General features: G+C 25.5%; 6 protein-coding genes across 6 annotated transcripts; 5 read left to right on the forward strand and 1 right to left on the reverse strand.

Annotated features, from left to right (window-relative positions):
- Positions 1-433: 433 nt before the first annotated feature.
- Positions 434-1411, reverse strand: OCT59_018306 (uncharacterized protein; the record flags this gene model as incomplete). Its single annotated transcript, XM_066148697.1, has 4 exons — positions 434-512; positions 581-813; positions 882-1245; positions 1341-1411. 4 exons carry the CDS (start codon positions 1409-1411, stop codon positions 434-436), a joined length of 747 nt encoding a protein of 248 aa, XP_066004601.1.
- A 2797-nt stretch (positions 1412-4208) lies between these two features.
- OCT59_018307 (uncharacterized protein) lies at positions 4209-4973 on the forward strand (the record flags this gene model as incomplete). The annotated part of the gene is made up of 1 exon (XM_066148698.1): positions 4209-4973. The coding sequence occupies one exon, from the start codon at positions 4209-4211 to the stop codon at positions 4971-4973; it is 765 nt and encodes a 254-aa protein (XP_066004602.1).
- Positions 4974-6112: 1139 nt separating this feature from the next.
- Positions 6113-6988, forward strand: OCT59_018308 (uncharacterized protein; the record flags this gene model as incomplete). The annotated part of the gene is made up of 2 exons (XM_066148699.1): positions 6113-6234; positions 6313-6988. The coding sequence occupies 2 exons, from the start codon at positions 6113-6115 to the stop codon at positions 6986-6988; spliced, it is 798 nt and encodes a 265-aa protein (XP_066004603.1).
- A 15338-nt stretch (positions 6989-22326) lies between these two features.
- On the forward strand, positions 22327-22773 carry OCT59_018309 (uncharacterized protein; the record flags this gene model as incomplete). Its single annotated transcript, XM_025330369.2, has 1 exon — positions 22327-22773. The coding sequence occupies one exon, from the start codon at positions 22327-22329 to the stop codon at positions 22771-22773; it is 447 nt and encodes a 148-aa protein (XP_025178414.2).
- Positions 22774-24475: 1702 nt separating this feature from the next.
- Positions 24476-25375, forward strand: OCT59_018310 (uncharacterized protein; the record flags this gene model as incomplete). The annotated part of the gene is made up of 1 exon (XM_066148700.1): positions 24476-25375. The coding sequence occupies one exon, from the start codon at positions 24476-24478 to the stop codon at positions 25373-25375; it is 900 nt and encodes a 299-aa protein (XP_066004604.1).
- Positions 25376-25671: 296 nt separating this feature from the next.
- Positions 25672-27223, forward strand: OCT59_018311 (uncharacterized protein). The gene is made up of 2 exons (XM_066148701.1): positions 25672-25938; positions 26021-27223. Exons 1-2 carry the CDS (start codon positions 25679-25681, stop codon positions 27192-27194), a joined length of 1434 nt encoding a protein of 477 aa, XP_066004605.1. The 5' UTR covers positions 25672-25678; the 3' UTR covers positions 27195-27223.
- Positions 27224-27319: the final 96 nt, after the last annotated feature.

Raw genomic sequence — 27319 nt, forward strand, 5'->3', positions numbered from 1 at the left:
TATTTTATATTATTATCACTCGACATTATGGTATAATGTTTAGAATAATGATGTTTCATATTATCATTTGCTTGTAAAATTTACTAAATTTATTCAATGTAATATCGTTATAAAATGCATAATTTTATAAAAAAATTAGAGCGTTTGCTAAGATTAATAACTATGTATAATTTAATATTATTATTAATAACTATGATTAAAGGATATGAAGTATCAGTACAGTATAAATAAAATAACTTACCGATAAAGAATCAACGATCTTATTTCCGCTCCTAGAAGGGATCGTTAATTTTTTGGTCATATTATCTAATTCTTCAACGGCGGACAAATTTTTTCTGTTCCACGAAACCTTAAAGGTTTCTTTTACGAAATCAACCAAGGTATTGAATCCTCCATTTCTTGTTAATTCTGAAATATTAACAGCTACAAGCTGTCAGCTTAAAATCTTTTGGACAAATTCTTCATCAACGTAATCTATAAGTTCCTTTTGAGATAAACTTCCAGTAGATGCTCTATAATTAAATTAATAATTAATACAAACAGCACTATTTGGTTAGCTACGAAACAATTAAATAAATACCTGTTTTTTCTTATTTCTTTAAATTCTTCTACAGAAGTTAAAATAATTTGGTTAAACTTATTTCTGAAATCGATAAAAAATTTTCGGGTTTTTTCGAGGTAGCTTTTAGCTTCGTTCGAATGTATTTTTATTTTGAAAATTTTTGTTATCAACTCATCAAAAACTTCACCACGCGGACTTCTTGCACGTAAAAAAAGACACTTGACACTTTCGTCCCATAGACGAATTTTATCCTAAAATATTAAAAATACATTATTTAAAAGATTTAGACATAATAAAATCATGTTAATTTAATACTTACGTCCGTAATTTTACTGGATGATGAGATAGCAACATCCGTATTGTTCATTTCTAGTGCCAATCTTAAAATTTCTGGATGGTCGACGAGCCAAGCAACTATTTCTAAATTTGACTTTGATTGAAATACTTCGGGTTTTTTATGATCTTCTGTCTTACTCTCATCATCATCATCATTATCATCATCATCATCATCATCATCATCATCATCATCATCATCATTACTTCTTTTTTCATTTACTACTATAACTTCTTTATCAGCAGATTCGGCAGCTTCTTTATTACTATTTTTACTTTTTTTCATCAACTGATTGGCTTTCTCAATGTCAATATTTCTTCTTTTTTCGTAATTTGTTTTCTTTTCGATCCTATTATACATATTTTTGGTATTTATTAATTATTCTTCTTACATATAACTATATAAGTAAAACTTACTATAAATTTACAAAAGAGTTATATCTACATACCTCCTTCAACTTCCATTTCTTGATTATCATCAGACGATTTATTAGGTAATTTACGTTTAGTCGTCATAATATAAAAAAAAAAATATGAGCGAAAAAAAAAGTGGAACAACCTTTTTGTTTAAAAGTAGGTGATATTTATCGAGAAAATATAAATGAATAAAAAATGTAGAGCAACTTTCTTGCTCAAAAAAGTAGATGATAAATATTGAATGAACAAAAAAAAGGGCGAGGTTATCATGATATAATTTTGAGATTTTAGCTATTGTAATTATGATTGTAGTATTTAATTGGAAAATATACATGATCTTAATATCATTGTGTATCGTGTAGAATGCAGGATCAGTTAAAAATATCAGGAGATGGGAAAACTAAAAATTATGATTTCTAGAAGATCGAAAATTAAATTTAATTAATATAAATAAATTATTACAATATCGAATTTCATTCAGTGAATTTTTTTTTTACATGGAAAATTACCTCAAATCGATTTTACGGTTTCAAATTTATTATATTTTTCAGGCTATACGTGGAATGAGAAGAAAAATAATGGAAAGGTGAGAAGAAAAATGATCGGTAGAAGAAAAGGAGTGAGAAGAAAAATGATCGGTAGAAGAAAAGGAGTGAGAAGAAAAATGATCGGTAGAAGAAAAGGAGTGAGAAGAAATTAATGGAATATTACGTTTTGAATTTCCATTTTTATGTGTGATACGATGACATGCAAGAAAAAAAAATTTATAAGATCCTGGTACTCTTGACGGAAAAATAACTGAGCCAATGAACCATGTGATGATCCTATCTAACTAAGCCATATCTATTTAGTGTAAGCCTCTGGATTGATTACATAAAAAATAGATGGGATCTACAGTAGTAGACTTACAACGATATTTGAAAAATACCGATATATTGATTGAAATTGTGAAATTACTGATAGGAAAGAGTTTTAATACATATTGGTGTAATCAAATATCGGTATATAAAGTATCAACTATTCAAATAATACAAGTCATGTGCAACTAATCATTTGTTTAATTGTTCGATAATATTCCTAAAACGGAGTAAATTAAGATCGAATTAAGTTCGTTACGGTGTAAATTAAGGTTAGCTTAAAATTCAGTATAATTGTAATATATCATCGCAGTGTAATATGAAATATAATCAAGGAAGGACATACGTGATTTAAAATATTATATTTTATAATTATAAAGTATAAAGATAACATTTTAACTCATTTTTTATTAATAGAATTTGTTTATTTATTTTTATTTATATATATTAATTAATGCAGTATTACTATAATTATATTTTTAAAATAAATTGATAAATCAAAAAATTGAGTGTATTCAATGTTAAATAAATTAATTAAAGATGATTGCATTAGAACTAAAAAATTTAGGCAAGATCGTAAAAATAAACTCAAAGAAATCAAAAAAAAATATGTGTGTATTCAATGTTAAATAAATTAATTAAAGATGATTGCATTAGAACTAGACAAGATCGTAAAAATAAACTCAAAGAAATCAAAAAAAAATTATGTGTGTATTCATTGTTAAATAAATTAATTAAAGATGATTGCATTAGAACTAAAAAATTTAGACAAGATCGTAAAAATAAACTCAAAGAAATCAAAAAAAAATTATGTGTGTATTCAATGTTAAATAAATTAATTAAGGATGATTGCATTAGAACTAAAAAATTTAGACAAGATCGTAAAAATAAACTCAAAGAAATCATAATAAATTTATTATAAATATAGAGCCTTTTCTTGACATTTTCCCCATCAAACTAATAATATTTAATAATGGCAGCATTAAACTTAAACGCAAATCTTCCAGTATACATTCAATGGCCCGATGACGCTGCTTTGACCTTAATTCAGCGTCGTCGGGCCTATCAGCCCTTATTCACCACAACGAGGTTACATAACCAAAACCAATTATGGCGTGGAATTGCTCGTGATATACGAAACAACCACATATTCAGGCCAACTAGAAAATAATGTAGAGAGAAATGGAATGCGCTAAAGTCGGGGTACGAGAATTTAGAGAGATTAATAAACAGAAATCCTGAAGGATATCCCACTCGTACCCCGACTTTGCATGACGAGAGATTCCACCAGGAACTCTCTGACGAGTTTTGGAGAGTGGAGCGTAAGTATTTATTATTTAACTGATTTTTTCATTAATTCATTGCATTTATATTAATACTTGCTTTGTTTTAAGCATTAGTCCGGACCGCCCGGAGAAATAGGATGGATCGTAGGACATACAAGTATAGAGAGCGCAGGCGCTCTCGCTCCCGATCCCCCTACTACCACCAAGAGCGCAGGCGCTCTCGTTCTCGATCTCCTCACCACCGAGAGCGCAGGCGCCCTCACCGACGTCATTGATTTTTTATTTTTTATTTTATTATTTTAATATATTTTATTTTATTTTATTATTATGTTTTATTTTATTTTAATATTATGTTTTATTTTATTTTATTATTATATGTTTTATTTTATTATATGTTTTATTTTATTTAATTATTATTATGTTTATATTATTATATGTTTTATTTTATTTTATTATTATGTTTTATATTATTATATATTTTATTTTATTTTCTGATTCAATAAATGACTATTTTCGATAATATTATTTGTCATACCAATTGTCATTAACCGGTATAATTGACCCTAAATTTTGTGTAGCCAAATCGGCAGTAATTTAACCGAATTGATTACTTAATTGCATTTTTTTTTTGCCGACACCCTAATAGTATTTAATAAATTTAGTTCTAATTGAATTTATAACAGATACTGTGGTAGTGGTACCACTGGTAATTATGTTCTAATTAAATTTGAATTATTTTAAATTGTTATAAAGATGAGAAGACGATATAGTCACAACAAGCCAATAGAGCCAATTCGAATTCGAAATCGGTTTTCTTACAGCAAACCTAATGAGACAACAGATTCTGACGAGAGAGTGGCAATTCGTTCGCCTGTACGTTCACCTGATAATGATAACGATGACATGGACTTTCAGTATGATCATAAAGATGATTTAAGTTTTCAAGACATTAATGATGACGATAATGCATATGGATCAATTAATCCTCAAGACTACAATGATGAGATGATATTTTCGCAAGATAATGTCAATTCATCTGATACTGAAGAGGAAGAAGAAAGTGATAACGAATACAATTATGAAGAGGAGGAAGAGGAGGAAGATAATAATGAAAACAATGACGAAGAGGAGGAGGATGAAGGTAATAATGATGATAATAATAATCAAGTGGAAGAGGAACGTAATAACGATGAAGAGGAACGTAATAACGAAGAGGAAGAAATACATCAAATCGTTGAAGCGTTAGATGAAGACAAGATACCGTTCTGCAATGGTCAATTTGCACCGTACTTTGATAATTATACAACTACGGCATTATTTTGCTGGCTTCAGAAACATAATGTTTCTACGAAAGCATATGAAGATCTTGTCGATATCATTCACAATTCTCAATTTGAACCTACCCATGTGGTAAAAAATATCCGAAGATTCCAATCATGGAGAAAACGTCTTCCTCTCCTACCAATAATAACAAAGTCTATTAAAATTTCACCAAAAAAAACTCCATCAACCTCATGAGGATCAAAACTTTTGTATCAACTCTCAATTAGTGAAATTATATGGCGTGTTCTTAATAATCCGATGCTAATGAAGCATATGTATTTTGGACCCGGCATTAATTCTGAAGAAAAATCAGAATTTTGGCATGGAAATTTATGGGGGGAATCCCCACTTTTTGGACAACACGAAATATTAATATCAGAAGGTTATAAATTAATACACTTTGATACAATTATAATTTATTATCATTGATAATATTTATTAAAGTTATTTATTTTTAATAAATAGTATTGTACCGATCTGGTGATTTTGTTTACTATCATGATGATAATGGTCAAAAAAAACTTGGAAGATTAAGATCAATTTTAAAAAATCATGATGGATATTATCAGTTACGAATTCAAAAAATTTTGGAATATAGTGATTTACCCGGAAATTTAAAAGGGTTACCAAGACAACGTCGTTCTATTACCGGTGAAGTATGGTTACAAGACGAACCATTTTTAATTATAATGACTAAGGTTGCTTGTCTAAACCTCTTCAAAATCCTACGATTAGTTTCGTCAAAATTTTACTATAGATTTATTATAGTTTCGGCAGAGTTTTGGCAGTTTCGGCATTTATAATAAGTTTCGGCAGTTTCGCCATTCTCCAAAGTTTCGCCAGTTTTTTAATATAACTTTAATATAGTTTCGGCAGAATTTCGCTTTTCGGCGAAACGCTATCTTGCCTAAACCCCTAGGTTTCGGCAAGCAACCTTAATAATGACTTCTCAAATTTTAGAAAAAGTAACTATATTGATGATGTTTCAACATCAAAATATTCCTGATGGTTCATTGCGGATTAGTGAAATAATTTATAAATGTAATGACCGTTGGCACGTTCGTAATGTAAAGCTTTCATACCTACATCCATCTGATTACATTTCTATTAGAAATCCACCATCATCATCTATGCCAATCTATAAGCTGTTTTTAGATCTTTATTATGATGATTTTGGTACATTTAGAAATGTATACCATTCTCTAGGTGGTGTTTATGTACAGTTTGGAAATATGCCAGCACATCAAAGAAAGCTAATAAAGAACCATTTTGTTATTGGGTTTATCCCATTTGGAGGAAAATTTGACGAATTTATGATACCATTCATTTCAGAAATGAAGGAATTAGAGAAAGGAAAGGTGATGACTGTCCAAGGACAAGATGCATGGATAATTGCTGGTTTAGGCGTTGTTACGGCAGATTTACCTCAAGGTAACGATATGACAGGAGTACTAAGGTATTTTTTCAACTTAGTTAATAATATAATAATATAATTTTATGACAACTATTAAAATTGTTTAAAAAATAAATTTAGACATAATGCAAATAAGGGTTGTCGTACTTGTAAAACTACTAAAGAATTATTGAGTGCTCACAATCAGGATATCGTAACAACATTACGTTATCATCATATTACAGACGAAGAAATCTTAAAAATTTCTCGTGAGACTATAATGTCAAGAAGAGATCAACTTTGTACGGAATATGGTTTACGATCATTACCTAGTATTTTAGATAAATTAAAAAGGGAAAGACATTTACAGACGCCGCAGGATGTTTATCATGCGACTGCAGGAAAGATTGGGCGGCTACTAAAATTAACTTGTGAATTATTTTCACGAGAAGGAGAAGATAATTTTATCGAAATTTGGAAAAATTTTGAAATTCCAAAAAGATGGTCTCGCTTACCAAATCCGATTACTCACTACAATAGTTTTATGATGTCGGATTTACTTAGATTAGCTATGATTATGCCATTTTTGTTAAACCAGTTTTTAAAAAAATCAAGTATCAAACATAATGAAACAGCCATGATTCAACAAAGAATTGATGCATTTCGAGTTAGTTCAGTTCCAAAAATTATTATATCTTGTTGGATACATGTTGCAAAAACTATGAAAGCGGTTTTTAACAAGAAATTTACATCAGATAGCTATGAGGAATTGCAACAATGTCTTGAAGAAGAGTTTTCAATCCTTCCAAAGGTATAGTTACAAATTTGATATTGAAATGTAGAATAATTTCAAATAATTAACAATATTTTACTTTTTATAGGTTTTTGTAAATTTTGTTAATTTACCAAATATACACGTTAATATGCATCTTTTGATGCATGCTAAAACCTTTGGAACACTTATTAATACCCAAGTTGGTATAAAAGAAATGGTCCATCATATTTTTAAGGGGATGGTACCAAAAACTAATTGCAAAAACATAGATTTAGATTTATTAAAGCATTACAATACTTTATTTGCAATTCGACATTTAGCAGATGGTGGTATTGATCCAAGATTTAATAGATCTTGTACTGGATTTACAAATTCAAATTTTGGACAATTATTTTTAAATTGGTATGTTACAAAAGATAAATATTCAACTGAAGCAACTGAACAAGTTCAAGACGATGATGATGATACAAAAAGTAAGTATTTTATTGCATATAATAGTACATGTTTGATATTTATATTTACTAATCTTTTAATTTAGTTATATCTCCAGTAAACTTTATTTCCAATATTTCATTAAAAAAAAGAATGCCAAAGCAGGAACGTGATAAACTTCTTTTAACTTTACATAATTTTAAAACTGAATTGTTTTTATCTTATGTGGATATGAAGTTTGAGGCGGCACTTATAAACTCTTCAATTAGTTGGTACAAATTTGCATCATATATGATTGAAGAAGAAAATGGTATCCTTTCAAAAGTTCACCTACATCTCGATGATTTTATCACAATTTATGAAGAAGATCATGAAGAATCTTATGCAATAATCAAAGGTATCTTTCAACATAAGGGTAACAATAACAAATATTATGCATTTATTGTTGTAGATTGGTTTGAAGATACTATGGTTGAACATTCAGTATTAAAATGTCCACTTTACCGTCTCCAAGCAACAGGAGATAAATGGAGACGTATTTTTCCAATTACTGTAATAGATAATGTTCAAAAAGTACATTTTATTCATAATTGTAATTCAGAAAGGTGCCAACTACCAAATCATGATACTACAAATAGAATTTGGATAAAAAATAATTTTTATTTTACAGCCATATAATTATATTAATTATATAAATATAATAAAATAATTATTTTAATTTGTATCGTATAAAATTTTAACCAATAAAATCATATGCATGATGTAATAATAAATTAAAATTAACCAATTAAAATCACTTTAATTACATGTATGTGATATCATGCATGCGATATCTAAAAATAGCTAAAATTCGCGTTTATTAATGAGATTTTTTTTGTTTATTTTCAAAAATACGCTTTTCTCTTGTCTTTTATATTAATACTTTACGGTATTTTAGTTCGTCTCTTCTTTTTTCTTTTTAAAGTATACTTTAATTATCTTTTTACAATATTAACAATACTTTGGGACACTTTAGTTTATATATTCAACATAGTAAGACACCCACATACGAAAAGCAAGAATAAAAGCAAGAATAAAGAAAAGAAAATGTACCCGCCACTCACATACGAAAGAAAAGAATAAAAGAAAGGAAAAATGTACCCACCTACCCACATACAAAAGAGAAAAAAGCCGTTTTTTAAATAAATAGTGGAGCTGTTAAGCAAGGTATGAAAATAGGATATACGCGTATTTTTCATATTTTTTTTACAATATGTTGTGGTTTGAGTATTTTTTTGTTAGACTGTGGTATAAATGTGAATATATTTTTCAACGGCCATGTATCTATTGCTTGTTAAATATATTTGCAATTTCTTTGTTAGACTGTGGTATTACAATATGAAGTGTGAATATATTTTTCAACGGCCATGTATCTATTGCTTGTTAAATATATTTGCAATTTCTTTTGTAATATTTGCTTTAGCCTGGAAGAAAATGTTGTAAAATAGGGCTGGATATTTATGGCATTTTTCGCCTTCCAATTACTTTGTCCGGGGATAGCCTGACAATTTGTCGTTGTCCGTCAGTCGTAGCAACCAGCATTTTTTTACAATATTATGATTTTAAGAAACAAAACACTTTCAAAAAAATTTAAAGAAAGAACTAACTTAAAAATATTATCATTTTTATTATTCTTTACAAAATCCTGGAATTACCTGCTCTAACTATTATCCCAAGGTTATGTATTAAATTTTAAATATATTTTACAAAGAGTACATTTTATTAATCATGATTGTTTTTTTTGTTTTTTTTATATATATATATATATATTTTAAAATTGAAAATGACGTATCCATCCACTCACATACGAGAAGAAAAGAATAAAAAAGAGAAGAAAAGAATAAAAAAAAAGGAAGAAAAGAAACGTACTCCACTCACCCATAATAATCCACTAATAAAAAATTATTATTATTAATGTATAATAAATAATAAACATATATTACAATAAAAATATTTTTGTGATGTTAATTCGGTGTTAATATAATATCATTACGATGTAGTTACGATATTAAATAAATGTAAAACATTTTTTGTAATATTAATTCGATATTAATATGATATTATTATGATGTAGTTACGATATCAAATAAAATTGTAATATTAATTCAATGTTAATACGACATCACTATGATGTGGCTACGATATCAAATAGATGTAAAATATTTTTAATATTTTTGCAATATTAATTCGATGTTAATATGATATCACTACGATATGGCTACGATGTGGTTACGATATCAAATAAAATGTCAAATATTTTGCAATATTAATTCGATGTTAATATGATATCACTACGATGTGGTTACGATATCAAATAAAATGTCAAATATTTTGTAATATTAATTCAATATTAATACGACATCACTACGATGTGGTTACGATATCAAATAGATAAAATATTTTTGAATATTAATTCGATGTTAATATGATATCAATACGATGTGATTACGATATCAAATAAAATGTCAAATATTTTGTAATATTAATTCAATGTTAATACGACATCACTACGATGTGGTTACGATATCAAATAGATGTAAAATATTTTTGCAATATTAATTCGATGTTAATATGATATCACTACGATGTGGTTACGATATCAAATAAAATGTCAAATATTTTGTAATATTAATTCAATGTTAATACGACATGGTTACGATATCAAATAAATGTCAAATATTTTTGTAATATTAATTCAATGTTAATACGACATCACTACGATGTGATTACGTGATAATATTTACATCGCATAATGATCGCTGCGATATCGCAGAGATATCGAACTAATCAATGTCGAATAAATATAGTTACGACTAACTTAACGACGTCGAATCTATTTTTTATCAAAATATCGTAATGATATCGTAATGATATCATTGCAATATCTAATCAATATCGATTGTAAACTCCAAGTTTCAGCAAAGTATATTTTAAAATTGAAAATGACGTATCCATCCACTCACATACGAGAAGAAAAGAATAAAAAAGAGAAGAAAAGAATAAAAAAAAAAGGAAGAAAAGAAACGTACTCCACTCACCCATAATAATCCACTAATAAAAAATTATTATTATTAATGTATAATAAATAATAAACATATATTACAATAAAAATATTTTTGTGATGTTAATTCGGTGTTAATATAATATCATTACGATGTAGTTACGATATTAAATAAATGTAAAACATTTTTTGTAATATTAATTCGATATTAATATGATATTATTATGATGTAGTTACGATATCAAATAAAATTGTAATATTAATTCAATGTTAATACGACATCACTACGATGTGGCTACGATATCAAATAGATGTAAAATATTTTTAATATTTTTGCAATATTAATTTGATGTTAATATGATATCACTACGATGTGGTTACGATATCAAATAAAATGTCAAATATTTTGTAATATTAATTCAATATTAATACGACATCACTACGATGTGGTTACGATATCAAATAGATAAAATATTTTTGAATATTAATTCGATGTTAATATGATATCAATACGATGTGATTACGATATCAAATAAAATGTCAAATATTTTGTAATATTAATTCAATGTTAATACGACATCACTACGATGTGGTTACGATATCAAATAGATGTAAAATATTTTTGCAATATTAATTCGATGTTAATATGATATCACTACGATGTGGTTACGATATCAAATAAAATGTCAAATATTTTGTAATATTAATTCAATGTTAATACGACATGGTTACGATATCAAATAAATGTCAAATATTTTTGTAATATTAATTCAATGTTAATACGACATGGTTACGATATCAAATAAATGTCAAATATTTTTGTAATATTAATTCAATGTTAATACGACATCACTACGATGTGATTACGTGATAATATTTACATCGCATAATGATCGCTGCGATATCGCAGAGATATCGAACTAATCAATGTCGAATAAATATAGTTACGACTAACGTAACGACGTCGAATCTATTTTTTATCAAAATATCGTAATGATATCGTAATGATATCATTGCAATATCTAATCAATATCGATTGTAAACTCCAAGTTTCAGCAAAGTATCCGATAATATTAATTTTGACCAGTGATTCTAAATACAACCAATTAAATTAAAAAAAACCATGATTTCATTTTTTTAATATACAAATATCATAAAAAAAATTTGCTTATTCTAATATAAATTATAAAGTCAGAAGTCAACTTTGCGTATTGATCTTAATAAAAATATTTGCTTAAGGAAGTGACATATATGATGTAATTATTAGAGAGGGGAGGAAGATAATTAAAATCTGACATTACACTTATTCTATTTATATAAATTGTATAATTAAATTTAATTGGTTATTAAATCTGACAAGGGGGGGAAGGGGATAGAATTCATAGTAAAATAAATATGACATAATATGTGTCACTCCCCTTATTTTAAAGCAAAATTTTGCCAATCATCTTTGACTTTTATATGTATTTTTCAGGACCCGTTTACATTACTAACAATCATATTACCAACAATCATTTTACCGACACTTATATTATTGACAATTATTTTACCGACAGGTACATTTTACTGACACTCATTTTACTGACACTCATTTTACTATCAACACTTGCAGTATTTATTACTATTTTACTATCCACTTCAGTATAAAAATTATAATACATATTTAATATAAAAGAATTTACCATAATATATAAATAAAAAATTGATTAATATATAACAAAATGTAAAATATTATGATATTTATATATAATAAAATAACTTGAATTTAATATTTAATTTTATCAATTTTATTTTTTAAAAAATTTATTTCAGCTTTATAATATATTATACTTAAAATTGGTCTTAAAAATTTTCTTAATTTAGTTTATATAATTTGCTTTTTTTGTAACTAATTGAATATAATAATGTACTGTATATTATTTCAATTAATATTACTTAAAATTATATTATTATTTTGTCAGTAAAATGATTGTTGGTAATATGATTGTCAGTAAAACGTACCTGTCGGTAAAGTGAGTGCGGTAAAATGATTGTCAGTAATATGATTGTTGGTAATATGAATTAGACCTGTATTTTTCGATACTATATTAGGAAAATTTTTTTTATTATAATAAATTTCTTGATTATCTCATTAATTGCTAATTCGGTTAAGATCAGCAGTGTCCTACTATGTAAAATTGGGGAAATTGGTGCAAATAATAAAAATAATTATCATATGATCTAATAATCCAATTTTGATGAACTTTTTTTTGTTCTGTAAGTCTGGATTACCTTTATAAAATAAAAATAATTTCATTGAAATTGGACCATTAGGTTGTGAGATAATCACAAAAACATATTTTACTGACAACGATCGATTCCATTAATAACAAAGCAGACAATTATCTCCTGATTCAGTGATCCAATTTCGATAAACTTTTTTTTGTTATTTAGATCTCAATAATCTCTACATAATAAAAAAATTTTGTCAAAATTGGGCCTCTAGATCGTGAGATAATTGTGAAAACATATTTTGCCGGACGATTTTTAGATTCATGATATGGCAAAATATATCTTTGTGATTATCTTCCGATCTAGCAGTCCAATATTGACAAACTTTTTTTTATTGTGAAAAAGAGGTTAAGACCTAAAAGACAAAAAAAAATTATTGAAATTGGATCACTGAATTAGGAATCAATTCTTTTTTTATGATTTACTAAAATTTAGTCATAATAATAATATGAAATACTTTTTCACGATTTTCTTATAATTTAGTATTTCAATTTCAATAAATTTTTTATTTTATTGAGGAAATCAAGATCTATAAAACAAAAAAAAGTTCATTGAAATTGGATCATTGGATCAAGAGATAATTATTTTCTTTTTTTGCCCCGATTTTACATAGTAAGACACTGCCGATCTTAACCGAATTAGCAATTAATCCATTTTGTTCGAAAGTTCGAATTCTCAAATCCCAACAGCCAATCATTCATTAGAAAAAAAAAAATTCCAAATTCATTTTTGAAATCAGGTCATGTTTAAGGGATAATTATATTTCAATAGAAAACGTTAAATTGCTAAAATTGCCCTCAAATAAGGTATGTTATCATCCTAGTTTAAATAGATTCTAATTCTTATCATAATTCTATTGATGTATTGTAATTCATATTGCCAACTTGTATTCTCTTTGTATTAAATTTTTCTTAGTTCAGATGTGATTTATAATTTGTTTGGCCAAATCTCCTGAATAAAAATTTGAATTATTTGAATACATCATTCACTCTTTTATTATTAAACTTGTTATTAGTTGTAACGGTCAAATCTAATATAATAAATCAACAAATTTTGACATATTGAAGATACTGTAACTTATCTACTGATAATTTTATTTAGAATTCTTGATCTGTAATTGTTTATAGATCTTTCTATTTCTTCCTTTTCCTTGTTCTAAATGTAATTTTCTGTATTCTTCAAACCACATATACCTGAATGTTTATGTTTAATATGATAAATGAGGTTTATCATTTGAAGACTCTTTTGATTCTCTTATAACTGATGCAATATCAATTGGATGATTTATTATTGAAAGATTACTTGCTAAAAGTTCTTCTACATTATATTTTACTATTCTCTTACAACTTGGTGGACAATAAAGAAATGGTTTTTTTTATGAAAGAACATCTTTACAGAAACCTGATATTTTGCGACCTAGCAGTCATGAGTTCGTTACCTAATATTTTCGAATTTGTATCTATCTTTTAATGACATTTTTTGCTAAGTTTTTTATAATATTTCAATAAAGTTTTGATGAAAACCAGTCTTAAAATAGTGGCAAGATCAAATAATAATCTTTAAAAGGTAGCAAATAAAATCAGACATTAGCCAAAATAAATTAATCAAGATATTTGTGTGATGTATCTGCAAGTATACAATAATTGATAAATCATTTCTTAAAATGTTAAAATTTTTTTTTTATTTTATTTTTGTTTTGTATTTATAATTTTTTATTTATTTTATTTTATTTTATTTTATTTTTTTTTTTGAGGTGGTTTACAAAATTCTGACAATAAAGTTAATGAAGCTTGGGAAGTTGTACCATGTTAAAATACTTTAAATTTTCTAAATGTATTTGGTCTTGTAGGATATCATACAATACATACAATACATTAATTGTAACTAATATTAATTTATTAACATATACAATTGTAAAATTTAACTGTAAAATATAATATAAATTTATTTATAAAATACAGTACATTGCAAATATATTATCTAATATTCCAATATTCCTTTTATTATAATTGGATAGCCGCAGATTTTTAAACGATCAATGTATTAAAATTTCCGTTGATATAGCGTCCCTGGTGACATAACTATAACAAGGTGGAAACTTAATTTGGTCAATGGTATCACCTGATTGATCCTCACCTGGAATTTTGGCGGAGCAATTCTTTCTACAAAAAAAAGTGGTAAAAGCCATTATTTTTTAAAGGGTTAAAATAATAAGTTGATTTAAAGAAAAACTCACTTGCCAAATTCTCATACATCTAAAGAAATCTGAAGAATAACCATTCAAAAAAAGGATAAATGAAACATTAGGAAAAATTTTGTTAAGAGAAATAAATTAATCAAAAAATAGATTTGATCTTGAATAATAGTACATAGGTAGAAAATTTTATACTATGTAAGATAATTAAATTGCATATTTTTGGTATTATTTTAAAATACTAAGAGTTTTTAGTTGCTTATTTTTCATATTTATATAACTTTTTAAAATATTATATATTGAATTTATAATTAATTTTTATTTTATTTTCACTAACGGTGAGTGTTAATTTTGTACTACATTTCACAATTTTATATAAATACATAAACAAAAATTTTTTTTTGATGAAATTTCATTTTTTTTTCAATGTTTTATTAATATAAAATTACATGTTTATTTTGTTAAATAAAATTACTATAAATATGTTTTACTTTAAAATATAATTTCACTACTCACCACTTTGGTTATATCAAATTATCTTTTATGCTTAACTGCTTAAGTAAGTTTGTTCAGCAAGTTAAATCTACTTGTATTTTAATTTTCATAGGCTAAGTATGATATTTATATAGAAAAGCATATTTTTTTTAACGGTAATAACTTTTAAATTTTTCACTTTTTCGTTTATAACTTCAGAGCGTAATTACACCACTTCAATCAAATGAAATCAACTTTCTAAATTAATTGAAAGTTGTTCAGCAAGGTCGAAACTACTTATATATTAATTTTCATGAGTGTGGGTATAATACTTATGGAGAAAAGTGCATTTTTCATAACGGTACTAACTTCCGAATTTTTCATTTCTCCGTTTACAACTTCAGAGCGTAATTACACCTCTTTGGTCAAATGAAATCGACTTTCTAAATTAATTGAAAATTGTTCAGCAAGGTCGAAACTACCTACATATTAATTTTTATGGGTGTAAGTATAATACTTATGGAGAAATATACATTTTTTGTAATAGTATTAATTTCGAATTTTTCTTTTATTGTTTATTAACTTTATTAATTGAATATTGTTAATCTACTTGTATATTATGTTTAGTTTAGCTTCACAACATATTTAAAATTGGATTTAATAAAATATATTAATTAATAAATATATTTTATAAATTATATGTGTTATAATAAAAATTTAATTAGGTTAGAAGATTGATTTGCTTATTTTTATATAATTTTCGTTAAGGTTAGATATCAACAATGCTTAGCGATCATAGTAAAAACCTATGCTTAGAGCTACTAATAAAAAATATTTTTGGGACCTTACCTATATAAGTATTTTCCGGGTCCTACAAAGGTACTGTATACAGAGTACTCATCTTTAATCCAATCAACAGTTTGACTTAGCTTAAATCAACTCTCTCATAGACATTATAGACCCATCTAAAAAAAAATGAAATATTAATAACTGTTTTGTTAAAAGTATTTTAAAGAAAAACAATGAAAAACTTACCAAAATTCATGTACAAAAAGTCAAAGAACTAACTATCTAATAAAAAGAAAAAGAACAAACTGTCAGTAAATGTTCACTAGAAGACAGAGTAAAAAATTTGCGCTTAGGGACGTGCCAGAAATCAGTTGATTTGAAAGGGATGGGGGAGTCAAGCTTCAGATCAGGTTTATATATATCATGTGACATTTATATATTTAAATATAAATGTAAGTAATTTAGTTATTTTTATATAATTATTATAATGCAATTATTTTGACTTCTAGTCATCCAATTTTAATAAACTTTTTTTTAATTTATAGCTCTCATTTAGCTCTATAAATCTAGCTTTACAAAACAAAAAAAAAGTTTGTTCAAATTGAATCACTAGAAGCCAAGATAATTATATAATACTAATTATTATATATAATATTTAATATTCAATAGTAATAATTTTTTTAGCCAATCAAGGGTGGGGGTTAAGCTACTAATTGAGAGAAATCAGCTGATTTCTGGCACGCTCCTTACCAAAATTTCACATCTAAGGAAATTTAAAGAGTCACCTAAAAAAATGTAAAATATTAATAATAATGTTTGTTTAAAGAAGGATAAAATAAAAAAAATTGCACATACCAAAATCTTATGTCAAAAAATTTTTTTGATTTTGAAACCAAAAAAAAGTTAAAAACTCAAAACTTTTCAAAAAAGTTAAAAATGAAGTTTGACAGCTTGATTAAACTTTTTAAATAAAAAGTTTAAACAGTTTAGTTGATAAAAAAAAATAATTAAAAAAAACTTTGATAGTTCGATAGAAACTTTTTTTTTAAAAAAAAAATTACTTAAAAGTTTAAACTTCTCATAGTTCGATTAAGAAAAATTAAAAAAAATTTCAAAAGCTCAAAACTTTCAAAAAAAAAAAATTAAAAAAAAAGAAGATTTAATAGTTTGATTAAAACCTTTAAAAAAAAAATAGTTAAAAAGTATAATCAATATTTAGGATTTTTTTTGATCATCAATTCATCATCATCATCATATAATAAATAAAATATAAATAAATATGGATGCATAAATTTATTGACTTTAATCAAAACCTTTAAAAGAGTTTTAGTTCAAAATATACTAAAAGTCTAAATCCAATTGTCATAAGTCATAACACACATGATATACAAATACCTTTTTAATTATTTTTTTTTTTATAATAAAAATTAATAGTAAATTTTAGTATCAGTAAAATCATAAGCAATAAAATTATAATAATAAATTCTGTAAAATTGTAAGTGATAAAAATTAATAAAATTTTACAATTAATTAATTAATTTAATTTAAGTATCAAATTAGATGTGTATTTAAATTTAAATTTAAGCTATTTTGTTTAATTAAACGTGTATGCTATTTAATTTAATTCAAGTATTAAATTTAGCTATTTAATTTTTAAAAAGCTATTAATTAATTTAAACTATTTTAAGTATTAAATTAGACGCATATTTAAGTATTTAAGTTAAAAGAAAAATATATTAAATGTAATTTATTTAAATATAAAAATACAAGATCATAAAGTTTATTTCCTAAATTTCTAAAGTTAATCTAAATAAATTTTTATTTTTCACATCTAATACGAAAATTATCCCTATAAAAATACAAAGTGATAAACAAAATGTTTCAAAATTGTAAAAGAACTAAAAATATCTTTAACATCTAATCCTATAATATATCGAATGAAAGAATTACTAAACAGATGACATCATATAACTTTTCAATAAAAATTTAATTCATCAAGTAAATCACGTGATATTATATTAATAATAATTGAATGATTAATTATACTTTTTTTAACTCTACTCTTTCCCTATTTCTCACATTTTTGTTTTCTTCCATTTTTACACTTTCGTCTTCCCCTTTTCCAATATTTTTCCTTTTCTCTCTCTTTTATCTTTTTTAGATGACTTTTCAGTTCTTTGGATATGGTATTTTTGTAAGTTTTGTAATTTTTTTATTTTCTTTATTACTTTATTGCGTTATTCATATAAATTTATAATATATTACATAAATTACGACATTTTTTTTATTTTATTCATGCAAAAAAAGAAAAATTACGCTTTATATTTTAAAAACAGCTACTAAATCTTTTTTTCTTTTTTTTAGATGGTTGATTCTTTGGCTCTTAGATGCATGTGAATTTTAGTGAAGAGGATTTTTTTAATTATATTAATAAAACATTTTGCTAATGTTTTTGTTATTTTTTTGTATATTGAAGGTAATATCAAGAATTATTTTTTTTGTAAGTTTCCCTTTGGACTTTTATTGGATAGGCGGTAAGTTTCAAAACTAACTCCAAAATTTTAATTTTTTCTATTAAAGAATCAAAGTTGTTTACCATAGTTACTGATGATAGAGAAGTTTTTAAATTATATGGTCAATTTTTAGTCGTTAATACAACAATCAAACAGTTTGCTTTTATTTCTGTTAATAGATTTGAAATTATTAATCAAACTGTACTGGAATACCCTCCAGTCTGTGAATAGACAGCGACATGTCTTTCCTATAAGTATAATTTGTACAAGTACTATGCATTTTATTTACTATTTTAAGGAAAATAAATGCATTGATGATCACAATCTAGAAAATAAAATGTATATACAAAATCTTTATTTCTTTAAAGATATTTAATATGTATTTTATATGGTTTATTTTGATTTTACATTTACAATTAATTATTACAAGTAGAGCTCCAAAAATGACTCGCATAAACTCGCATTTTTGACTCGCATAATTGTAAATTTTCGTTTAATTATATTCTAACTTAATAAATAGTACTTTAAAATTAAGGTTTTTGACTCGTGACTCGACTCAACTCAACTCATTAGGAGCTCTAATTACAAGCAAATAAATTGACAGTAATTTGAGTTATCTAATACTCAGTTTATACATGAATAATGTTTTGACATGATTTATTATATATGTGGCCACAACATGATTAAGATTTATTTTAAAAGCTATTATAGCATAATTAAAATTTATTCTATATATGCCTACAATGTAATTATAATATCCGTCGTTAAGAAGACACTAATTTATTAATAACTTATTAAAGTTTTATTACATAATTTGTTATGTCAATCAACAATTTATTGAATTTTATTTATATAATTAGTTATGATGATGCTACGATATATTATATAAGTTGCTACAGTGCGGTACCTCTATAACTGACCTAATTTTATAGTCATAATGTAACATTTTCAAAAAGATGTTATGTTAGCAAAAAATAATATTTTAAAATTCTAACCGATAATTTTAATAAAGCATAGTATTAAAAGCTTTTAAACTTATCAGGTTAGATTAAAAAATAAAAAATTTTGCTAGTGTTACATAAGTTTGAAGTTCAGGTAATTTATTATGATGGGAAAAATTTGAGAATAAGTGATTTTTGTGTAACATAAAAAAAAATAATCATTTGATAGTGCTTATTAAAATAAATCATTTTAGCTTATAAACTTACCCATACTTTATTGAAAAAAAATTAAAAAAAATTTTGGTAATTTTTATTTATTACAAATTATATTATGCCTATTTCTCAAAAAGGAATTACAGGAAAACTTGCTAAAAAAATATAAATTCTATAGAATCAAATTATTTATATAAAAAATTGTGCATAATTCTAATTAACATTAAGTATTGCATTAGCCAATTAAATTTATTTTAAGTCATGTGATTTTGCAAAAAAAAATCGAAAAAATATTTTTATTTGCTTAATGTATTTATCTTTTTAAAAGCTATCTAATTTTAAAATTTTATAAAATTCTGACCATTAGATCACAAGATATAAGGGGTACCTATTATAGAGGTACCGCACTGTATCAATGATATTACGATTTATTGACGATCTGTGAATATCGCCTTAATATCCAGTAACTAAACCTATGACGAAGCCGTAACTAACTCATGACTAACTCATGACTAACATGTGATTAACTCTTTTCCTGATTGTTTACAAGTTGGCCATGGTTTAGTCACGACTTCGTCTTGGTTTGACATGTTTCTGTAAAGATGAAGAAATCATCTGGATGCTCTAATTACACCTTATACCACAGTCCAATTAAATCCGATAGTTAAACTATTTCAAGTCCTGAATATATTCTTCAACATTGGATTCGTTCATATAACCAACGCATGGAGGAAGGAATTTACTGTAATAAGTTCATTAAAGAATAATTTACGACGTATGTGCCATCCTTCATTTTTCTCCGATATAGCAAGTCCTTTATATTAAAGAATAATCACCAAATAGATTAATGTATTAGAACTTTATGACGAATCAAACGGAGAACAAAAAAAAATATTTTTTTTATTTGTATAAATAATAATAGTGTGTACCATATAAATACTATCATAGCACCTAAATTTTTTACATATTAGAATTTAAGATCGTCTATATAAAATGTAGTAGTTTTAGTAATTATCCATAATAAAATATTACAAAATTAATGTGACCTAATTTAAGCATGATTAATTAATCGTTAAGATATTCACATGCTACTTGAAAGCCAACTAAATCTCGTCACTATCCAGAAATTGCTCACGCGCATCATGCTATTAGATCATGAGTTATAGGAATCTAAAATTATAACACTCATGTTCAACGAGTGAAAATAAAATACTTAAGAACCCTTTTTTCAACTATTTGTGTGTAACGATCGTATTAACTCATTATAAATTTTAAAGGCTATGATTTACAAAATTTTTATAATGGTATCTTTTAATTAAATATGTCAAAGATGTACAATCTTTTGGGCATTGCATATAAACAAGCGTACATATTTGTTTTTTTAATTAATGGCCAAGGCACTTTGCTAAAAATATATAAGCTAAAAATCCATTCCTTGGCCCCTTAATGAACAGCCTTTAACTCACCGATATTTCATCTTAATAAAGTTCTGTTAAATGTTGAACAGTTTCATCTTTTTTATGCACAAGTTTCAAATTCTTGCAAGGAGAATTAAAAAAAAAAAAAAATTTTCACGTTTTGAACTTTATTTTGAAGTCAACGAACAGAAAATTTTTGTTTTGGCGTACATTTTTTTACTTTTTGTTTGTTACATTGCATGGATATTAAGTCCTATGTAACTACGATTCGTGATTCAAAACACGCTAATAACGAAAAATAATAATATCTTTAATATTATTTATCAAAATTAACACATGTTATCATCTTAACAAATAATCTGACTATATTAATAAAGGACCCTGCGTATCCCTCGGCACAAAAAGATGAGTAATTCTCTCTCACAAGCAATTTCGCCAATTAGCGACTTAGATGATCTGCTGATAATCCGTTGCTGGTCTTTTTTAAACTAGAGAAATTTCTCATCTTTCGTTGTTATTATTCAATCGAAGTACATACAATAACAGCCGTCTGATTTAAGTCCAACGAATAAAATTAATTTTGTATATAAAAGTATTTATATATGCAAATAACAAAAAAAATTATGCAATGCAATGGGCAAAATGAACAATGAATATATGTGGCGTTATTTTTTTTTCGTAATGTGCGTTTAACTCGGTATTTTTTTTTTGTGCAGCAAATAAGCATACATTTATTGTAAACTTGCATACATGTATATTTTTGTTGTGTAAATATTTTCATTTTAAATATTTGTTTATTTTATCAAGTAAAGAATATAAATATTTTTTTTTATTTTGGCAAAACCGGGGAAAACATATAAAAAGTGAGGAAAATCCTCACTCCAATTTTTTATTTCAAAATAACTTTTGATTTAAAACAATTTTTTTTTGAATATAAGAATTTATTTTAAACACAACGACAAACGTCGCTATAATTTAACAAATAACAAAAAAAAATCTATTTATTTAAAAAAAAAACCTCCCGTTTGATATAAAGAAAATCAGCTTGTAAAAATGAAAACCACATTTCTCTCAAATTTAATTCACTTTCCAATAATGATGACAAGTGCATTGTTAAATTCATTAAATATCAGAACTCATTCCACACAAATAACCCCACTTGAAACAACAAAACGTCAAACAGCCCGTGTTCAATTTCGTAAATCAAATCGTAAAAAAGAAGAATTCATTGGTACATTAACATTTATTTCTTCCAATACAAAAGACTCGACCGTAACTAAAACTGTGGCTTACGGTCAATGGTTTAATATTCATGATACAAATCCATTAAATTATGAATTTGTCATATATAAAAATGGGGAAATACTCAAAGACTTAACAGTTAATATACAAAGAAATTTATCCATTAACAAAAATGGTGCTAAATTATTGACCACTTTTGACGAATTAGAATTAGATGGTTCACAAAATATTATTGGAGGTTGTATATATATAAGTAATCAAGGCAGAGTTATTTCTAAAGCTGAAATTTGTAAAATTTAATAATATAAATAATAATAATTGTATAATTTATGTAATAATTTTTTTAATCCATACTTTATAATATATACGAACATTTTATTAATAGAGTTAATATGAATCATTTTAGGTCTGTGACCAAAATGATTTCAAAATTATAAAAAAATAAATATTACTTGGTTAATTGATTTATAAGAATAAAAAATAAATTTTCGAATTTACAAATCGTATCATAACTATAAACCGTAATTGTTTAAATGTTTGTCCAATGTTAGAATTAACTCAATGTAATTAATCTGAACTCGGTGAGCTCGGTCATCACAAAATTTGTAATACATAACATTTATTTCAGTTATTTTTCTCAAATTTTTCCGATTCCCTAATTTTTTGCGTCACCATCTCGGATCACTCAGATGGTTTTCATATACTAGCCAATCCCAAATAACTTTTTTTGTGATCCTTAAATAATGAATTTTGTTTGTTTATTTCATTTATGTATATTGTTCACTTTATATAATATATTAATGTTATACTGTATACTGTATTCACTTTTATTCATACTTGTAATATACTATTTAATCCAGAATATTCTATTTAAAGTGTGAATAATTATTAAGTCGATAAGTAATTGAAACCATCTATAACCGTTACGTCTAATCCTGAGGCTAAGGATATGTGTTTGAGAATATCGTTTGGGAATTAATCTAGTACCTCACACAATCTATAATTTCGGGATATTGTTTTAGGCGGTTGATTAATAATTTAGTCTCTTTGCCTTCGTCAAAATTATCATGTAATTGTTCGTTTTTATTTACCGTTGGGCTCGGGTTTTTAACTCTGTCAGGGATTGTTGATATTCTGATCATTAATTTAGTTTGATCATAACATAAAGTTAAAAACTCGCTTGAAATTAATTTGGTTAACATAAAAGCATAATTTGAATCATTTGGATCATATGTTCAACTTGCGCCAGATGATATAAAGCTTTGCACTTAATTTAGTAACCGATCGACTTTTATTAAAATTTAAATATTTAATAAGCAAAAGTTGCAGTAACTCCCCTAAATAAATTATAAACTACAATATGTCTAAACAATTTCTTTCGAAATTGAGTCAAAATTATATTGAATTATTGGATGATGATGAATATTATGATATTACAATTGAAGTTGGAAAAGATCCAACCGTCAAAATATTTCGTGCACATATGAATATTTTGTGTTACCGTTCGCCATATTTACGACGAGTTTTAACTTCTAATAAAAATAATAATAATGGTGGATTATCTCATTTAAAATTACCAAATATTTTACCAGAAATCTTTCAAATTTTATTAAAGTAGGTTATAGATTTTGATAAATTTTTTAATAGTATTTTTCTTTTTTTTTTTAATTTTATTTTAAATTTTTAATAGATATATTTATGGTGGAAACCTTTTATTGAGTGAGCAGGATACTTCCGATATTCTCAAAGTGTTGGTCGCTGCAGATGAATTACAACTTGATGAATTAGTTGATTATTTACAAACATATTTAATTGAAAAGAAATCTTCTTGGATGGAACAACGTTTTGAACTTATTCATCGAACAAGTTTTCAATCTAATCATTTATTAAACCTACAAAAATTTTGTACAGATTTTATGACCAAATTCCCTGAAAAGGTTTTTAAATCACTTGACTTCGCTTCACTTCCTTAGTTTCACTTCTTCAAAGAGATGATTTACAAATGAAAGAAATCGAAATTTGGGAATATGTAATAAAATGGGGACTTGAAAAAAATTTTACACTTACTTCAGATCCTGCAACTTGGACTGATTATGATTTTAAAACAATGAAAAATACTTTACGATGTTGTTTACCTTTGATAAGATTTTATAGTTTATCTTCCAAAGATTTTTTGGAAAAAGTTCATCCATATAAAAAATTGTTAAAACCTCAGCTTTATGAAGATTTATTAAAATATTATTTGGATTTTAAGAGTAAACCAAGTATTTATTATTTACCTCCTAGACATGGAAAACTTGATTCAGAAATCATTAATATAAAGATTGCTTCTTTAATTTCAAAATGGATTGATAGAATAAATGATAACTGTAAATGTGCTCTAAATGGATTATATTTACCATATGAATTCAAATTATTATTAAGAGGAAGTCGTGATGGATTCAGTCCTAGCAAATTTCATTCTTTATGTGAAAATAAACCTAAAACTGTTACATTTATTAAAGTAAAAAAACCAATCGATTTTCAATTTAATTTCTTACAAAATCCAAGTAAAATTTTTGTCAGTGGTGATGAAATTCTTGGTGGATATAATCCTATTATTTGGGAAACTACTAAAAATTGGGGTGAAGCTAAAGATAGTTTTATATTTTCTCTTAAGAATAAGAATAACTTAATTAAAGATGAAAAGATAAGTCGTGTAAAGCAAATAGATTCTGCGTTAAATTATGGTAAAAATTATGGTCCATCATTTGGTAAGGATCTTATTATATATGGGTCTAGTGACACTAAAGATTATGATGATAATGTTTGTAAGTTAGTTTATTACGAAGAAAAGATAAGAGATACAGAAGACAAATTTTCTATAGAAGATTATGAAGTATTCCAAATTATAAAATTATAATTCATAAGATTAAAATTACTTGAGTAAAAATAGCGCAACCAGTGATGTATTACATAAATTATATAATTTGTAAACGTTTGACCTTTAAAATTTAAATCCAGCTCTCCTCAACCTACGTAAATTCAATTGTTCGCCGTATTTAGTTCTTTCAATAATTATTTTGATTTCGTTCACATTACTTTAAAAAAATGTATTACAGTACTTACAGTTTATATTACTAAATAAGTAAGCAATCATCATTATATACATGTCCGGTTTTTTTAGAATCTAAGCCATAATTTTTTTTTTTTTTTACCGCAAAAAATGTCTACCCAATTTTTTGAGAATTTAAGCCGAAATTATATTAAAATTTTAGAAGATAGTGAATATTATGATGTTACAATTGAAGTTGGGAAAGACCCAAATATAAAAATATTTCGTGCGCACATGAATATTTTGTGTCATCGTTCTCCATATTTACGTCGAGCTTTGGCTTCTAATAATAAAAAAAATAATAATAGTGGTAACTTGTCTCATATAAAATTACCAAATATTTTACCAGAAATCTTTCAAATTATATTAAAGTAAGTTATAAATATTATTCAATATATTAGTATACTTTCACATATTATTTATAGGTTAAAAATAAAATTTATATTTTACTAGATATATTTATGGTGGAATTCTTTCATTGAATGAACAGAATACTTCAGATATTTTTAAAGTATTGGTTGCTGCAGATGAATTATTACTTAACGAATTAGTTGATTACTTACAAACATATTTAATTGATAACAAAGCGAATTGGATAGAACAACATTTCGAACTTGCTCATCGAATAAGCTTTCAATCTAATAATTTGTTAAGACTTCAGAAATTTTGTACAAATTTTATGGCGGAATCTCCTGACAAGGTTTTTGAATTACTCGATTTCACTTCACTTCCTGAAAAATCTTTAATCTCACTTCTTCAAAGGGATGATTTACAAATGAAAGAAATCGAAGTTTGGGAACATGTTTTAAAATGGGGACTTACAAAAAATCCTACGCTTGTTTCATATCCTTCAACTTGGACAGATGATGATTTCAAAACAATGGAAAACACTTTGCGATGTTGTTTACCTTTGATTAGATTTTATAGTTTATCTTCCAAAGATTTTTTGGAAAAAGTTCATCCATATAAAAAATTGTTAAAACCTCAGCTTTATGAAGATTTATTAAAATATTATTTGGATTTTAAGAGTGAACCAAGTAATGATTATTTACCTCCTAGACGTGGAAAACTTGATTCAAAAATCGTTAATATAAAGATTGCTTCTTTAGTTTCAAAATGGATTGATAAAATAAATGAAAATTGTAAATGCGCTCTAAGTGGATTATATTTACCATATGAATTCAAATTATTATTAAGAGGAAGTAGTGATGGATTTAGTCCTAGCATATTTCATTCTTTATGTGAATATAAATTTAAAACTGTTACATTCATTAAAATAAAAGGAACAGATGAAATTCTCGGTGGATATAATCCTATTATTTGGGAAACTACTAAAAATTGGGGTGAAGCTAAAGATAGTTTTATATTTTCTCTTAAGAACAAGAAAAATATTATTGAAGATGAAAAGATAAGTTATGTAAAGGAAGTTGATTCTGCGTTAAATTATGGTAAAAATTATGGACCATCATTTGGTAAGGATCTTGTTATATATGGGTCTAGTGATACTAAAGATTATGATGATAATGTTTGTAAGTTAGTTTATTATGAAAAAAAGATAAGAGATACAGAAAACAAGTTTTCTATAGAAGATTACGAAGTATTTCAAATTATAAATAAAAATGATTAGTTCCCTTGATGAATGTTGTGCTTAACATCAATTAATCAATTATTATTAATTGCATTGGAAAAATTTACATAGAAGGATAATTCCATAAGCAGTTTATTGCGTTATCATCTGCTTGCTCTTGGTCT

The sequence above is a fragment of the Rhizophagus irregularis genome, chromosome 27 (genome assembly GCF_026210795.1).
Source record: "Rhizophagus irregularis chromosome 27, complete sequence".
NCBI lineage: Eukaryota > Fungi > Glomeromycota > Glomeromycetes > Glomerales > Glomeraceae > Rhizophagus > Rhizophagus irregularis.